At 35.5% G+C, this 19,073-nt stretch overlaps 1 protein-coding gene across 4 annotated transcripts in view; it reads left to right on the top strand.

Annotated features, from left to right (window-relative positions):
* Positions 1 to 17,543, top strand: part of GKAP1 (G kinase anchoring protein 1) — a 69,367-nt gene extending 51,824 nt beyond the window's left edge. For all 4 annotated transcript variants that reach the window (XM_063080717.1, XM_063080716.1, XM_063080719.1 and 1 more), the window contains 4 exons: positions 11,440 to 11,503; positions 14,390 to 14,460; positions 14,971 to 15,048; positions 17,221 to 17,543. In XM_063080717.1, coding sequence (XP_062936787.1) covers positions 11,440 to 11,503; positions 14,390 to 14,460; positions 14,971 to 15,048; positions 17,221 to 17,268 — 261 coding nt within the window. In that variant the 3' untranslated portion in view covers positions 17,269 to 17,543. The remainder of the gene's footprint in view (positions 1 to 11,439; positions 11,504 to 14,389; positions 14,461 to 14,970; positions 15,049 to 17,220) is intronic.
* The last annotated feature ends 1,530 nt before the right edge of the window (positions 17,544 to 19,073 follow it).

The raw sequence follows: 19,073 nt of genomic DNA, 5'->3' as shown, positions 1-19,073 counted from the left end.
GGATATCATTTTTTTAATAGCTGAGTACTATTCCATTGTGTGTACATACACCACAGTTTTTTTTATCCATTTATCCATTGATGGACATGTAGGTTTATTCCATTTCTTGCCTATTGTGAATAGTGTTACAACGAACATGGGAGTTGAAGTGTCATTGTATTTGATATAATGATTTAATTTCCTGTGGGTATATACCCAGTAGTAAGACAGCTGGGTTGTAAAGCAGGTCTATTTTTAGTTCTCTGAGCAACCTCCATACTGTTTTCCACAGTATTGTAATTGGCTGTACCACTTTACATTCCCACCAGCAATGTAGGAGAGTTCCTTTTTGTCTGCATCCTAACCAGCATTTGTTATTTTCTGTCTTGATAACAGCCTTTTAACTGGGGTGAGATGGTATCTCATAGAGGTTTTAATTTGCATTTCCCTGATGATTGTATTGAGAAATGTCTGTTCAGGTCCTTTGCCCACTTTTTCATTGGGATATTTGGTTTTTTGCTGTTGAATCGTTTATGTTCATTATATATTCTGGATATTAGCCCCTTGTCTGATGTATAGTTTGCAAACACTTTCTCCCATTCTGTAGGTTGTCTGTTCATTTTGTTGACAGTGTCCCTTGCTGTGCAGAAGCTTTTTAGTTTGATGTAGTTCCATTTATGTATTTTTGCTTTAGTTGCCAGTGCCTTTGAAGTCTCACTCAAAAAAGTACTGTTCACTCTCATTGTGTGAAGTGTTTCCCTTATGTTTTCTTCCAGCAGTTTCATAGTTTTGGGTCTTAAATTTAAGTCTTTGATCCATTTTGATTTGCATTTTGTGTATGGAGCAAAATAGGTGTCTAGTGTTAATCTTCTGCATGTGGAGATCCAGTCTTCCCAGCACCGTTTGTTGAAGAGGCTGTCCTTTTCCCACTGTATATTTTTGGCACCTTTGTCAGAAATCAGTTGCCTATAAGTGCATGGGTTTATTTCAGGGCTCTCTGTTCTATTGCATTGGTCAGTTTATCTGTTTTTATGCCAGTACTATGCTGTTTGGGTTACTGTAGCTTTAAGTATATTTTGAAGTCAGGAAGTGTGATGCTTCCATCTTTATTCTTTTTGTTCAAGATTGTTTATGCTAGATGGGGTCTTCTCTGGTTCCATACAAATTTTAGGATTGTCTTTTCCATTTCTTTGAAGAATGTCATTGGTATTTTGATATGGATTGCAGTGAATGTGTAGATTGCTTTGGGTAATATGGACATTTTGATGATGTTCCGACCCATGAACATTTATTTGTGTCTCTTCAGTTTTTTTCACTAATTTTTATAGTTTTCATTGTAGAAGTCTTTCACTTGTTTTGTTAAATTTACTCCTACATATTTCATTTTTTGGTAGCTATTGTGAATGGGATTACTTTCTTGATTTCTTCTTTGGCTACTTCATTACTGGCATATAGGGAGACTATTGATTTTTATGTGTTGATTTTGTGTCCTGCCACTTCACTGAATTCATTTATTAGTTCCGGTAACTTTTTGGTGTGGTCTTTAGGGTTTTCTGTGTATAGGATCATGTCATCTACAAATAGGGATAGTTTGACTTCCTCCTTTCCCATTTGTATGTCCTTTATTGCTTTCTTTTGTCTTACTGAACAGGCTAGAACTTCTAGTACCATGTTGAATAAGAGTGGGGAAAGTGGGCATCCTTGTCTTGTTCCAGATCTTAGAGGAAAAGCCTCCAATTTTTGTCCATTCAGTGAGATATTAGCTGTGGGTTTGTCATATATGGCCTTTATTGTGTTGAAGTACATTCCTTCTATACCTAATTTGTTGAGTGTTTTTATCATGAAGGAGTGTTGGATTTTATCAAATGCTTTTTCTGTATCTGTTGAACTGATCATATGGTTTTTTCCCATCACTCTGTTGATGTGATGTACCATGTTTATAGATTTGCATACGCTGAACCATCTTTGCATCCATGGGATAAATCCCACTTGAGCATGGTATATGGTCTTTTTAACGTGTTGCTGGATTCTGTTTGCTAGCATTTTGTTGAGGATCTTCATGTCTGTGTTCGTTAGGGATATTGGTCTGTAGTTTCCTTTTTTGGTTGTGTCTTTTTCTGGTTTGGGTATGAGGGTAATGCTGGACTTGTAAAATGAGTTTGGAAGTGTTCCCTTCTCTTCAATTTTTTGGAAGAGTTTGAGAAGAACTGGTGTTAGTTCTTTAAATGTTTGGTAGAATTCTGTAGTGAAGCCATCTGGTCCTGGCTCTCTGTTGGAAGACTTTTTATTATTGCTTCACTGTCATTACCCTTTATGGTCTGTTTAGGTTTTCTAGTTCATCATGATTCAACTTTGGTATGTTGTGTATGTCCAGGAATTTATCCATTTCTTCTAGGTTTTCCAGTTTGTTTGCATATAGTTGTTCGCAGAAGTATTATTCTTTTTGGAGTATTATTAACTCAGTCAACACTTATTTATTGAGTGCCTATAATGTGCCAGATACTTTCCTAGGCCCTGCATACGTAACAGTGAAAAAAGAAGTCAAGTTCTATCCCTGATGATTATTATTTTCCTTCCTTCTTACTCATGACTTTAAGAATCGTTCCTGCTAAAACCTTTTCTGACTGCACCCACCCATTTTCTTTAGCTTTTCATTTATATATTTTTTGCTTTTGTTGTATGTACTAGACACAGGAAATTCAAAGATGAGTTACCAGGAAGCTCACAGTCTAATGGGTAAGATAAACATGTAAATAAATGAACTACAAAGTAGGATTTGTAACTGAGGTTTGACAGAGTGCTCCAGAAGCACAGAAAAAGGAATGAGTTGCTGCTATTGGAAATTGGTAAGAAGCGCCCTGGGCTTCCAAGCCAGGGCAGTGGGGCACTGAGGGCCTCAGCCATGTCCCCACAACATCCGCAACCAGCCCAGTGACGACCACCAAGCTGCCGCAGGAAGCGCCCTGGATCCAGAGCCAGGGCAGTTGTGGGCCAAGGGCCTCAGCCATGCCCCCACAACATCTGCAACCAGCACAGCGACGACCACTGTGCCACTGCAGGAAGCACCCCAGGCCCCCAAGCTGGGGCAGTTGGGGGCCAAGAGCCTCAGCCACACCCCCCGACATCCACAACCAGCCCAGCAATGACCACCAAGCTGCTGCTGGTAGTGCCTCGGGCTCCTGAGCTGCTGTGGTGGGCGGCCGAGGACCTCAGTCACAACCCCCTGACATCCACAGCCAGTCTAGCGAGTCCTCTCTCTCCACAAATCACACTGCAGAGTAACAGAAGGAGCATCTGATTTATGATAAGAAGGGAGGACTTGATCACACCTGTCTCAGCACTGGACAGGTCATCTAGGCAACAAACCAGCCGAGGAACAGTTAATCTATCAGATGGAGAGAACAAATCTATGGGTATTAGAGGGGCAGGGGAGGGTACATGGGAGGGAGGATTGGTTAAGGGGCATAAAGAATAAGTATGATTTGTAACAATATGCTAATAAAAAATAAATTTTAAAAAATAGGTCAGGATTTCACAGAAAAGATGATTTTTCCCAGAAGAGAGAACAGTGTGTACAAAGACATGGGAATGGTAGGAAGTAAACTGTACCTGACATTTAGAGAACTGGAAAGCTGTACAGGATGATATTGGAGTTTTTACTCTGGGTCAAATTTGAAGGCATCTGGATTTTAGCCAGAGAGGGCAGTGAAGGTCTTTAGAAGGAAGTGACAGTGGAATTGTTTTATGGTATGATAATGCATGTAGCTGAGGCCTGGAGTGATGCCAGTCTGGTAAAACAATGAATCGAGTGTAAGAGGAAAGAGCACATTTCTGAACTACTTTGGAAATGGAAACTAGTCAATTCCATTTTGAACATGTTGAGTTTGAAATGGCTGTGTTACATACAGACACATATGCTCAGGATGCAGCTTGACACAGTGGAGTCACAGCGTATGTGCATTTAACTTTGCAACTTTATATGCTCTCTTTTTCATGAAATTAAAAATACTGGTAAGGGCATTGTGTATTTCATTTATGCTCTTTATTACAAACTACATATTACTAGTATTCTACATTTATGTATTTATGGATACATTTACTATTCAAGATTGTATATACAAAACCATACATGTGCTGTTTTTAATAAGCAATGTAAGGAATTTTCCCAGTTAATTTTTCTCAATTGTAATTTTTGCTTTTTTCTTTTTTTTTTTTTAAAAAGATGACCGGTAAGGGGATCTCAACCCTTGGCTTGGTGTTGTCAGCACCACGCTCAGCCAGTGAGCAAACTGCCCATCCCTATATAGGATCCGAACCCGTGGCCTTGGTGTTATCAGCACCGCACTCTACCGAGTGAGCCATGGGCCGGCCTGTAATTTTTGCTTTTTGAGCTTATTTTAGACCCTGAGGTTTGCATAAAAGGTGCCTCCTTGTACACTGATTTGGATCTTGTACAAAAGGCTTGAGTTAGAGATAGACTGTGGTGAGGTATTAACACAGATTGAAGAACTGCAAGTGGGAATTTCATAGTGAGTGTAGTTCAATATTCATAGTGAATATTTCTGTATTCATAGTGACTGTCGTTGTGGTTGGATGTATATGTCTTTTCCACTCATATTTTTATGTTTCCATCTGACTTGTCTCCCTCATTTATTTCTAAGCTTCTCAAAAGTCCTACTCCCTTTATATTTACTGTGATGCTCACTTCAGTTCACTGTATTGACTACAGTATTACTCAGTAAACATTAGTGATTTATCATCAGTAATTTAATGGACAGAATGCAGATTTAGTAAAAGCTATCTTTATTGGATTTAAAATACATTTAAATTTGTTTTACAAAATTTTTTTTTCTTTTTTTTAAAATTTAATTTTATTTTGTCAATGTACAATGTGCTTGATTATTGTGGCCCATTACCAAAACCTCCCTCCCTCCACCGTCACCCCCCTCCCTCCCAACAGTGTCCTTTCTGTTCGCTTGTCATATCAACTTCAAGGAATTGTAATTGTTCTGTCTTCTTCCCTCCCCCCTACCCTGGTTTTATTGTGTGTGTTTATTTATCTTTAGCTCCCACAAATAAGTAAGAACATGTGATATTTCTCTTTCTGTGCCTGACTCGTTTCACTTAATATAATCTCTCTAGGTCCATCCAAGTTGTTGCAAATGTCAGTATTTCATTCTTTTTTATAGCTGAGTAGTATTCCTTTGTGTAGATATACCACATTTTCTGATCTACTCATCTGATGATGGACATTCGGGCTGGTTCCAACTCTTAGCTATTGTACATAGTGCTGCAATGAACATTGGAGAACAGGTACACCTTCAACTTGCTGATTTCCATTCCTCTGGGTATATTCCCAGCAGTGGGATAGCTGGGTCATGTGGTAGATCTATCTGCAATTGCTTGAGGAACCTCCATACCATTTCCATAGAAGCTGCACCATTTTGCAGTCCCACCAACAATGTATGAGAGTTCCTTTTTCTCCGCAACCTCGCCAGCATTTATCGTTCACAGTCTTTTGGATATTAGCCATCCTAACTGGGGTGAGATTGTATCACAGTGTGGTTTTGATTTGCATTTCCTGAATGCTAAGTGATGTTGAGCATTTTTTCATGTGTCTGTTGGCCATTCGTATATCTTCCTTTGAGAAATGCCTATTTCGCTATTTTGCCCATTTTTTAATTGGGTTACTTGTTTTTTTGTTGTAAAGTTGTTTGAGTTCCTTGTATATTCTGGATATTAATCCTTTGTCAGATGTATATTATGCAAATATTTTCTCCCACTCTGTTGGTGGTCTTTTGACTCTGTTAATTGTTTCTTTTGCTGTGCAGAGGCATTTTAGTTTGATATAATCCCATTTATTTATTTTTCCCTTGGTTGCCCTTGCTTTTAGGGTCGTATTTGTGAAGTCTGTGTCCAGTCCTACTTCCTGAAGTGTTTCTCCTATGTTTTCTTTAAGAAGTTTTATTGTTTCAGGGTGTATATTTAATTCTTTAATCCATTTTGAGTTGATTTTAGTATATGGTGAGAGGTATGGATCTAGTTTCATTCTCCTGCATATAAATATCCAGTTATCCCAGCACCATTTGCTGAAGAGGCAGTCTCTTCCCCAGTGCATAGGCTTGGTGCCTTTGTCAAAGATCAGATGGCTGTAGGTGTGTGGGTTGATTTCTGGATTCTCTATTCTATTCCATTGATCAGCATGTCTGTTTTTATGCCAGTACTGTGCTGTTCTGGTTATTATAGCTTTGTAGTATAGTTTAAAGTCAGGTAGTATTATGCCTCCAGCTTTATTTTTTTTGCTCAGCATTGCTTTGGCTATGCGTGGTCTTTTGTTATTCTACATAAATGTCTGGATAGTTTTTTCCATTTCTGAGAAAATGTCATTGGAATTTTGATGGGGATTGCATTGAATTTGTATATCACTTTGGGTATTATGGACATTTTCATAATGTTGGTTCTTCCAATAAAAGAGCATGGCATATCTTTCCATCTTCTTGTGTCGTCTTTAATTTCTCTCAGGAGTGGTGTGTAGTTCTCCTTATAGAGATTTTTCACATCCTTGGTTAACACAATTCCTAAATATTTTATTTTTTTGGTGGCTATTGTAAATGGGCAAGCTTTCTTGATTTCCCTTTCTGCATGTTCACTATCAGAGAATAGAAATGCTACTGATTTTCGTGTGTTGATTTTGTATCCTGCTACTTTGCTGAAAACATTTATCAACTCCAAGAGTTTTTGTGTAGAGGCTTTAGGCTGTTCGATGTATAGGATCATGTCATCTGCAAACATGGACAATTTGACTTCATCTTTTCCAATCTGGATGCCCTTTATTTCCTTCACTTCTCTGATTGCTCTGGCTAGTACTTCCAACACTATGTTGAATAGGAGTGGTGAGAGTGGGCATCCTTGTCTAGTTCCTGTTCTTAAAGGAAAAGCTTTCAGCTTTTCCCCATTCAGGATGATATTGGCAGTGGGTTTATCATATATGGCTTTAATTATGTTGAGATAATTTCCATCTATACCTAACTTGTAGAGAGTCTTTATCAGGAATGAGTGTTGAATTTTATCAAATGCTTTTTCAGCATCTATAGAGATGATCATATGGTCCTTGTCTTTGAGTTTATTAATATGGTGTATCACATTTATTGATTTGTGTATGTTGAACCAACCTTGCATCCCTGGGATGAATCCCACTTGATCTTGGAGTATAATTTTGCATATGTGTTGCTGTATTCTGTTAGCTAGTATTTTATTGAGGATTTTTGCATCTGTATTCATCAAGGATATTGGCCTGTAGTTTTCTTTTTTAGTTGTATTTTTACGTGGTTTTGGTATCAGGGTGATGTTTGCTTCATAGAATGAGTTTGGGAGAATTGCCTCTGTTTCAAAGAGAATTGGTGTCAATTCCTCTTTGAATGTTTGGTAAAATTCTGCTGTGAATCCATCTGGTCCTGGGCTTTTCTTTGTTGGAAGCCTTCTGATAACAGCTTCAATCTCCTTTATTGTTATTGGTCTGTTCATATTTTCTACATCTTGGCTCAGTTTTGGTAGTTTGTATGTGTCCAGAAGTTTATCCATTTCCTCCAGATTTTCAAATTTGTTGACATACAGTTGTTTATAGTAGTCTCGAATGATTCCTTGTATTTCAGCTGACTCAATTGTAATATCACCTTTTTCATTTCTAATTTTTGTTATTTGGGTCTTCTCTCTTCTTTTTTTAGTTAGCTATGCTAATGGTTTGTCAATTTTATTTATCTTTTCAAAAACCAACTTTTTGATTCATTGATCTTTTTATCATGTTTTGAGTTTCAATTTCATTAAGTTCTGCTCTGATCCTAACGATTTCTTTCCATCTATTAACTTTGGGTTTGGATTGTTCTTGTTTTTCTAGTTCTTTAAGGTGAATTATAAGGTTGTTCACTTGCCATCTTTTCATTCTCCTGAAGTAAGCATTTAATGTGATAAATTTCCCCCTTAGTACTGCTTTTGCAGTATCCCACAGGTTTTGATATGAAGTATCATTGTTTTCATTAGTTTCAATAAATTTTTTGATTTCCTGTTTGATTTCTTCTTGGACCCATATGTCATTAAGTGGAATGCTGTTTAACTTCTGTGTGTTTGTATAGTTTCCAGAATTTCATTTGTTATTGATTTCTAATTTTAATCCATTGCAATCTGAAAAAATACATGGGATAATTCCAATTTTTTGGAATTTGTTGAGACTTGATTTGTGACCTAACATGTGATCTATCATGGAGAATGATCCATGTGCTGATGCAAAGAATGAATATTCTGAGGTTGTTGGATGGAATGTTCTGTAGATATCTGCCAAGTCCAGTTGGTCTAGAGTGTTGTCTAGATCTTGTGTTTCTCTGGTAATTCTTTGCCTGGATGATCTGTCCAAAGTTGAGAGTGGGGTGTTCAGGTCCACTGCTATTATGGTGTTAAAGTCTATCTCATTCTTTATGTCTAATAGAGTTTGCTTTATAAATCTGGCTGCTCCAACATTGGGTGCGTATATATTTATGATTGTTTTGTCTTCTTGATGGGTCAATCCTTTTATCATTATGTAGTGGCCCTCATTATCTCTTTTCATGGTTTTTAGTTTAAAGTCTGTTTTATCAGATATAAGAAGAGCTACTCCAGCTTGTTTTTCATTTCTGTTTGCACGGTAAATCTTTTTCCATCCTTTCACTCTTAGTCTATGTGTGTCTTTATTGGTGAGGTGTGGGTCTCTTGAAGACAGCATATAGTTGGTTCCTTCTTTTTAATCCAGTCAGCCAGTCTGTGTCTTTTGATTGGGGAGTTTAATCCTTTTACATTAAGAGTTGTTATTGGAAAGTGTTAATTTACTCCTAGCATTTTATTGATTGTTGTTTGTTTGTCTTAAGTGTCTTTTGTTCCTTTCTTTCTGGTTTACTGTTTGTCTTCTGTATTTGTTGGTTCCTTGGGTTGTAGATAAACTTTTCTTTTCTCTTCATTGTTGGCATTTTTATTTTACTAGTGGGTTTTGATTTTTCTTGAGTTTTTATGGCAGTGGTAGTTATTTTTCAGGTACCAAACCCAGTACTCCCTTGAGAATTTCTTGTAAGGGTGGTCGTGTAGTAGTGAACTCCTGCAGTTTTTGTTTGTCTGAGAAATATACTATTTGCCCTTCATTTCAGAAGGATAGCCCTGTGGGGTAGAGTATTCTTGACTGGCAGTCTCTGTCTTTTAGTATTTTGAATATATCATCCCATTTGTTTCTGGCTTTTAGGGTTTGTGATGAAATGTCTGATGTTAGTCTGATTGGGGCTCCCTTATAGTTGACTTGCTGCTTCTCTCTTGCAGCTTTTAAGATTCTGTCTTTGTCTTTGAGTTTTGCCAATTTGACTATAATAGTCATGGAGAAGACCTTTTGGGGTTGGATACATTTGGGGATCTTTGAGTTTCCTGAATCTGAAGATCTGTGTCTTTTCTTATACCTGGGAAGTTTACTGCCACTATTTTGTTGAATATGTTTTCAATGCAATCTCATTTTTCCTCCCCTTCTGGAATACCCATGACTCAGATATTTGAGCGCTTAAGGTTGTCTGATATCTCTCTTAGATTTTCTTCAATATTTTTAATTCCTTTTTCTTTCTTTCTTTCTTTCTTTTTTTTTTTGTCTGCCTGTCTTATTTCAAACAGCCCATTTTCAAGGTCAGAAGTTCTCTCTTCTGCTTCTGCAAGCCTGCTGGTTAAACTTTCTGTTGTGTTTTTTATTTCACTGAATGAATTCTTCAGTTCAGCAAGCTCTGCTACATTCTTTTTCAGGGCATTGATTTCCTTGTACATTTCTTCTTTCAGGTCCTGTATACTTTTCCTTGCTTCATCATGTTGTCTAGCTGAGTTTTCTTGCATCTCATTTAGTTTCCTTAGAATTATCACTCGAAATTCCTTGTCAGACATTTCAAGGGCTTCTTGTTCTATAGGATCTAGAGCTTGAGACTTATTACCCTTTGGTGGTGTACTTTCTTGATTTTTCATATTTCTGGTATCTTTTCTTTGGTGTTTAGTCATTGTGGCAGGGGATTTCATGGTCCACTGGTTCGACACTGTTATCTGGCTAGGATGCTGCTTGGGCTGCCAATTTGGCACGGCTGCCTCAGTGTATGCTTGGTTGCCCACTGGCACCTCGGGTGTGTGGTCGCCTCAGGTCTTGGGCCTCTCCAGGGTGGCTCCTCTCTGGTCGGCATGCACTCGGCCGCACTGGGGATGGAGTCTGGTGGTGGCGAGGCCTACCTGGTTGGTCACTCCTGGCACCACGGGACATGTGTTCTCTGCAGATCACGGGCCTCTCTGGTGGGTCACATCTCTGATTGGCACGCACTTGGCTGGGCTGGGGATGGGGTCCAGCAGCAGCGAGGCCTACCTGCTGGGTTGCACGCTGGCACTGCGGGGCACGTGGTCTCCTACAAAAATTTTTTTTTTAATCTGGTAATTTCTGTATATATCTGTGTACATATTGAGAGAAGAAATGATGTTTCTTATATGTTCTGTTTTCTTTAGGCTTTAGTTTTTCTACGGTATATTAAACGTATTGTTTTCTCTAATGTATTAATGTATTAAATCTTTATAAATGATTCAGACAGTGTTACAAGATGTGTTGAACAAGAGTAGTGTAGGTGGAAAATTGCCTAGAATGTGTATGTTAATGTGGAAACACAATTTCTCTTGTTAGTAAATGTAAAATTGTATTGTTTATGTAGTATGAAAAGAAGCTAAGCTGTTTGGAAAAGGAAATTGAGCAAGAGTTGAAAGATATTTCAGTAAATTACTAATGCTCATCAGCAAAAATTACTATAATTATTTAGTCTATGGAACAACAAGATATTAGTTAAACCTGAACTGAGAAGGTATAGAACTGTGCTGTAAAATTCAGTAACCACTACAAGTGTATCTCAAAATTTAAATTGGGGTTAAGTAAAATTAAAAATTCATTCTCTCAGTCACACTGACCATATTTCTAGTGTTCAGTAGGCACATATTGGACAGTGGCAGATATAGAACAGATATAGAAAGTTCTAGTATATTGTTGGACAGTACTGGTGTAGAACTATGAATCATTTTTCTTTTGGTTTTTATCTAAGTTACTTTTCATTGTATAAGGGTTTTATTTGAAGAAGAAAAGAAGACAACTCTTCAGGAAAATTTAGTATTCTGAGTTTTCTCCACTTTTAGCTTTTCCTTCTTTAATTTTTAATCACCTATACATTAATATCTATTATTATACCAGAGATTTAATTTAAATAGGAGACAATTCTGAATACATTTTCTTCCATCTTGTTTCTTTCAAAAGTAATTTGTCTTTCAGCAAGCCTAGAATTCACAGCTCCATAAATTGATAGTAAATCATTAATTAATTGAAGGTAATCATTAATTGATAGTAAGTCATTTACTTTTCAAAAAATTAAATCTTTTCTCTTTGACTATTAGGCAAAGTATAAAGAAGTAAAGGCAAGAAATGCACAATTATTGAAAATGCTTCAGGAGGGTGAAAGTAAGTGATTTGTGTGTTTTTAGAATTAAAAGTTTGTCTTAAATAATATCTGAAGATAATTTTTCAAGATATATGATTTATCAACTCAACAAAATAAAGTTTTCCCAGAGTGATATAAGCTGGATAGTTGTTGATAATGTTGTTATTACAAGTCACTCTTACAGCATCTTCATCTTATACAAGTTTATGACTATTCAGGTAAAGGAAGCCCTTGAAATTTTAATTTGTATAAGTTTACTGGACTATATTTTGAAGGGAAACAAGCATAACATTTTAATTATTAGAGGAGGCTGCCTGTTACCACTTTAGGCTTTTCTTCCTCTTTCCTTCTTTTCCCCTCCCCCACTGCTTTTCTCAGTTTTGCTGCAACTCTAAACTTTTGACAAGAGGTCATTAGCAGGAAGCCAGGGAAATCAACGCAAAAAAGTATTAGCGATAATAAGATTAGTAAAGTTAAATCTTAAATAAAAGCCCCCCAAATCAGTTGCACTACTGGATATGTATTCCTGGAACGTTCTCTGAAAATTTTCCATTTTAATAGAAAAGGAAATATGTATTAATTTTTTAATACGAGACCTATACAAAAGAAATTGTAAACCATAAAAGAGACATAGATTAAGACATGAATAGATGAGAAAATATTCTCCTGAATACACAAAATTAAATGTAATAAAGAATTTTTCTTGGTAATAACTGCTAATGAAATCCCAACTCTAGCTCCTCCAAGAACTGTATAGGACTCAAGAAACTGAAACTCACTTTGAAGAATAGGAAAATAAGACACCAAAAATTGTTTGAGATGTGAAGGGACTGGGAATAGACCTGTCAAATCAAAATTTAAACTGTATTACAAATTAAAAGTAACCAAGTAAAAACCAGAAATCATGTCCAGTTGAACTGAATGTGTAGTCTTGAAGTAGATTCAAACTTACATTTTTTATAACGTAACTATTATACAACTTAACTATTATTTGGACAGTTAGATATAAACATCCTGAGATTAACTTAGACCTGTTCATGTTACCAAGCTCCATGTGAGTCATTTAATGAACAAAATTATGGGGATAAAAAAATTATATTGTTTAGAAAATATATTTCTAATTGAAAAAATGAAGAAAATTATTGGACATTGGATGTATGAATTCTGAATATGTAAAAATAAAATACTGCTACTAACAAACCATTGTGGAAAGTGAAAAAGTTGATTGATAAAAGCTTACTCTCAAAAATACATTAAAAATGGCTATCAGTAAGTAGTATCAGTGTCTGTGGTCCGCACTATAAGTAATCTAAGTAGAGGAATTTTATATAGGATTATTACATGAAAATATTCATAACATTCTAGGATTACATTCATAACATTACATTTATAATGTAAATGTAAATACAGTTTGTTATAATGCAACATGTGTTCTCCCAAATTACTACCCTTTGCAAAAGCACATAGGTAAAGCCTCAAGACTTCTGAGAAAAATGGGTTAGGAGCACAACACTCAGAAACTTCATCAGTGACACATTAAAAAAACACAGGAACCTAATGAAAATAGTAGCATAGTTTTTACACATGTTAAAATGGTTAAATACATAAATACTACACAAACATGACACTTTACTTTGTAGAAAACCTGAGGTTTGCATGGGGAAGGAGCCTTCAGAAGGGTCACAACTCGTGTGTCACTTTTAAGTGATGGAAAGGTAACAGCTGCAGCACTAAGTGGGTGTAGTTCTTAACATGGAACCGCGGTAGCTGGTTGATGTTTGAAGTGTGCACATCAGTGCAGTTTCCTGTGTTCATGAAATCATGCTTAAGCAAACTGAAAATCTGTGTGCTGTTCAGGTTGTTCTCTGAAATGTCAATCTCACTGGAGCAAATCTGTATTTTCAAAACAGGCATTGTAGGAGAACTGACTGTGATTGAAGTACTACATAGTTATTAAAAATCGTTAGTTTAATCCTGGGGATGGATGAGTAGAAAGTATCATTTGTAAAAGTTCCCATGTTGATTCTTGAGAGGCTGAATTGATTCTTGACACAGTGTCTCGTCTTATTCAGCATCATATTAAACTATGAAAAATAAGTTTGAATCACAATGTTATATTGGCAGAGCTGTGGTGATATCAGTACTCATATATTTGAATATTTCCAACTTTGCTAATTTTATTGCAGTTTTACCTCTTTAGTCTCTCTTAGCTTGTTTTCAAAGTGAGGAGTTTGCCTTTTTCATGCATCACCACGGGTTAAGGAAATTCTCAGCTGTATGAAGATTTCTAAAGCTTAGAAAAAGGGGCAAAATATAGATCTTTTGCTTCCCAAGGAGGGAAAAACCTCTAAACAAGTTAATAGTTACAGATGTTACATGATCAGTTATGATCATATGAACTACATTTATTTGACAATGCTTTTTGCTATGAAGAGTCAGCGAATAATAATGTTGTTGGCCTTAATAGAATGTTTACCCCAACAATTTAACAAAAACAAAACAAAACAAAACAAAAAAACCACTATACGTTGCTTTTTAAATCTTGCTTTAAGATTAGTCAAGTTAAAGTTTTTTTCCCTATGTGAAATTTTTTATTTTCTTGAATCCTTATTCTATTTAGTGTAGATATAAAAAGTAATCTTTCATCATATCTGTGCAATTAATAATTTTAGCACCACAGAAAATGTAAAATTTTTCCAAGAAAAATTGCTGCGGTTATAATAATGATCAGAATTTACCAGTGAAAAATAAGAGCTATGCAGGTTCAAGAAGTACATTCATTAAGTACGAAGACAAGAAATCATTGTTCTGATTCTGACTTCACTGCTGTGTCCTGGTTCACTAAAGTATCGTTAAGGTATTTGAGTGACTGAAAAGACTATACTGCTGTTTTTCCTTTTTGTCAGTGAAAGATAAAGCAGAAATACTTCTGCAAGTTGATGAATCACAGAGTATCAAGAATGAGCTAACTATACAGGTAAGGATCTGTGAAGCACAGATGACTGGTTTTCTTAAGCTATTCTTTAGTCTTGAATTATTAAACTTGACTAAACAGATATGCAGCCCATCAACACTGCAAGAAAGTGATATAAATTGTACTTTATTATTATTATTATATAACAGCAAATAAGTGAAAATTCTGTTGACTGTGCTAAGGGAGGTTTGTGTGTCCTGAAGAATGGAGGAAGATAAGGTTGTATCTTACTGGATAGTGAATATAGAGATATAAAGGGCAGATAGAACTTATCCTCCCTGGACTTGATTTTTCTCCCCTTACATCCTATTCTGTCTTCTCCTCTTAGGACAGTGAGCTTGTCCTGTCTATCTTGAATGTACAGCTGTTTACAAAGCCTAATGGAAATTGGGGGAGGGTTTCTCCTCTGATACTTGTTCATCTAGTCAAAAATCATCAGTGTGAATAATTGTTAAGAATTAGAGTATTTGCCAAAAGCAATAAAAAGTCTTTTTTACCAAATGTTGGTTATAGGTGACTTCTCTTCATGCTGCATTAGAACAAGAAAGATCTAAAGTGAAAGTATTACAAGCAGAATTATCCAAATACCAGGTATGCTTTTATAATTTTGAAGTGTTTTAATCGCTAATAATACATTTGGAGTAGATACTATGTGAGACTAAATGCACTATTTTATTCTTAGGCCAAAATTTACTCACCAATATATTAGTAATTTTATTATTGCTCATATAATTTACATTTTAGAAAATGTTAAGGTTATTCTAGATATTGGTATAAACAGCAATAACTAGAGTAACTCAGGAAAATCCTTGGTACTATACATAGATGATGTGGCATATGTGCTATTGAATCATATTGGGGAAAGGCACATAATGACATTTGTCCCATTATATCATAAGTTTGATCACTTAGGTATAGTGATACCTTCTGGATGTCTCCATTTTAAAGATATATTTTCCCTTTTATAATTAATAAGTAATATGTAGGTTAATACATTGAGATTGTGAGAATATCCTTTTCACCCGATGGTTTTAGCATCCATTGAAGATATTTGTATCAGTTATTATTTTATTGATTGCAAAACAGTGATTTTCTAATTCTACCATTCCTTCTGCTAGCATCCAACATTTTTTTTCTGGATAAAGCAATAAAAAATATCAGTGCTTTGTTACAATATGTGTATAGTGTGTGTGTGTGTCTCACTCCCACATATATGTTTGTATGTACATATGTATGTGTGTTTAAATCATAATATGAAATGCATTAATTAATGTGGGATCACAGACAAAAAAGCTTGAAAGCCATTGGTGGTATAGGGAGCATAAAAGTTGTTTACCTCTAGCTTTGAAATCTGTAATCAGTCCAGGGATGAGAGCTCCTTTACCTGGGACACTGAAAAGGATCCATGTATGTTAGTTGTTTTGGTTTTTTAAAAACTCTCATTGGGAAGCATGGGAAAAGTTTAAGTTATATAACATTGATATTTATGTATAGTGAGGGTCTACCTTAAAGAAAAAAAAATTTTTTTTGGCTAAATTTATTTTCCTGCTATCTAACAGGAAATAAAATCTTGTATTTAATAAGTGTCGTTATACATAAACCTGTTCATACTGTTTTTCTCTGAATAAATCTTTGCAGAACTCTTATGTGGTCAGTAGTGAATAACAGCATTCTTATGCTTGGGTGATTTTTTGTTTTATTTTGTTTTAGAAGGTTGATGTAGAAATGTTTTTGATCTCAGGAGGGAAGCTCTAGGCAGAAGAAGGATGAAGGAAATGAAGAGAAGCTGTCATCACTATCATGAGTCTGGGCTCCATGTGCCCCTGATAGGGCCACCACTTTAAGAAATGCACTTCCACAAACAACTAGTTCCCAAACCTGGCTAATATCAGAATCACTTGGAGACTTCTGAATTACAGATTGTCATCCAATTAAATAGGTGTGGGCCAAGGCCGACATCAGAATTTTTAAGTGATGCTAATTACTTAAGTGATGCTAATGATCAACTAAGTTTGGGTACCATTGCCATAGTTTTTAAAAATGGGAAAAATGATAAAACTATGATAAGGTAAATGCTCAAACCATTATTTATGGGTAAATTGGGGGTAGAGTAGTTATGGATGATTTTAATTTTCTTCTTTGTACTTTCCATATTTCTACAGTGAGTATTTGCTTTTTAAATCAGAATAAAGCAGAACATTTTATGTTAAAAGTAATTTATGTAAAATTCTTCTTGTCTTTTAAACTGCCTACCGTAAGTGGTGTTTCAGATGGAACAAATTAAATACATATTTATACCTGCTGAGCAAGGTGAAAAGTATAACCTACTTTTCAATCCACTGATGAACAAAATCAAGTTTCTGATGGTGTCTAATATGAATAAAAACTAGACAGAACTTGAATTATAAATTGAATTACTCAGAAGATAATGAACTGAATTACTAAATTTGCTGATCATACGGAGCAAAGTAAGTGTGTGGTTTATTTTAGTATTGATTAAAAACTAAAAAATAAGATACCAGTGATCTCACTAAGCCTAGCCTACTTCAAATGAAAGTAACTATTTTGTACAAACTACTTTAACCATTTATAAAAATAACCATATAAAAATAATTTAGTGTATACAATCAAATTTATAACAAATTCAAAAAAGAAATTACTTCCTTCTCATATTCAAAAATGCCTTTGGTCTCATATGTTCATAAAATGAAAATGGCCCCCAAATGGTACTTGTTAAGTAATTTCCTCTATTTTTCTTTACAGGGTGGCAGAAAAGGGAAAAGAAACTCTGAATCTGACCAGTGTAGGTGATTACATTAGTCTTTGAAGTCAACACAAAAATGAAAACTTTCAGGGTTTTGCAAAATGTATTATATTTAACGCTGTGCAACTGCTAAACTATGCAGTTTTTGTTGAAGGAACTTAAAGCAACTAGTTCACTAACAGTCTATAATTTTATGTTCTTTTGGCTTAAAGTGAAAAGAAGAAACATAGAATTCCAGCAGAACTCGATGATTGTTGTTTACTATCCATACTTCTTATCACTTTAGTTTTTCATCATCCAATAAAGTTAATTTACTCTTCCACTAATGTTTGATTTTTTAAGTTTCAGAAACAATGTGAAAGTGTTATTTTTCTTATAGCACAATCAAATACGGTTGATATCCTCAAGTAGCTTATGCTTAGGGGAAGGAGAAAGTGGGGGCTGGGTAAAACAGAAGCAAAAAATAATTACCATATATATCACATTATTTAGGAATTCAGAAAACTTGCAGGAGGTAGTTTTTAGAGGGTAAATACTTTTTCTGTAAATTGTTGAGGCATTCCAGGCAGAAGGTACTAAATCTAGGCTGAAAGATTTGTTTACAGAAGAGTCTGGCTTGAGAACAGTAACATGACACACTGGGAACAGAAAGTTTTGGTGTGTGAGAGGAAATGAATGGGAGATTTTTCACTGGTATAATCAATTGCTAGAATCATTAGTAGTTTATGGGATTCGGTATTTTTAGTATAGTCAGTGAAATGCAATTATGATTTATTAAAACACAGGAGTTTTTTGTGTATGTGATTACAAAAATGAACACATAAATACTAGTCTTGGTCACCCAAACCAGCATTATATGAAAGATTCCACTCCATGACAGGTATTGAAGGAAAAAAACCACTTAAACAGAAACTAACGAAGTTGTCATCATTGCTTGTATGGCTTCTTTCGTGAGGTTGTGTGACTTCGCAAAGAACTGTGGCTTATTATTCCCTATATTCCCAGTGCTTAGTCAGCTGTAAGGTACAGAGTAGGTGCTAAATGTTTAATTAACAAAGTGGTAAAGCTTTTCGAGAGTCTTCTCCTGAGTTTACCTTTGATTAAGAATAGGTACCATCAGAACCTAATTAATTCATTAAATATGTATGGTAATATTCCATGACAATATATTTTTCAACTCCCTGATGAACAGAGTCAGATTTCTAATGCTGTCTTATTTAAATAAGGCTAGACAGAACTTGAATCAGAATTGTTTCAATTATAATTTAATTACTCCAGTAGTTAATGAACTAAGTTACCAAAGCACACTCTATTTCATCTGCTTTTGATCATCTATCTGCACACTCTCTATCTGGTACATCATCTAACACCCAGCACAGCACCTGGCACGTGGTAGACATTACTGTGCCATTTTCTACTAGTGTATATTGGATAAAAATCACCTGGGCACATAGAACTCTTCATCGATCGTCCTCTTTTGTGTTGTGCATTCTTTAAAGAACTATATTTATACCTGTTTTTTCCCCCCTCAATTCTTTTTTCCTCAATTGGTCTGTCTACTCCCTGTGGCTTCATCGATCACTTCTAGGCCAATATCAATTTCATAGGGGAGAGCTTTATCTAGTGAGAGACAGAGGACAGTCAGTGGTCAATTGGTGATGACTTCAGTTCTGTTATTTGAAATCTCAGTCATTCTACTTTAGTAGGATATCACTTAGATTTTTTTCAGATTCCTGAATGTTCAATGTTGATAGCTCATTATGTACCAGGTGTAGTGCTAAGTATTGAAGATGCAAAGATAATGAGTCATCCTTGTACTCAAGGTATCCACAGTCAATTGAGAGAAAACAAA

Source organism: Cynocephalus volans, chromosome 16, assembly GCF_027409185.1.
Source record: "Cynocephalus volans isolate mCynVol1 chromosome 16, mCynVol1.pri, whole genome shotgun sequence".
In the NCBI taxonomy this organism is placed as follows: Eukaryota; Metazoa; Chordata; class Mammalia; order Dermoptera; family Cynocephalidae; genus Cynocephalus; species Cynocephalus volans.
The sequence above is the reverse complement of the archived record's forward strand: the minus strand, read 5'-3'. Positions and strand labels throughout refer to the sequence as shown.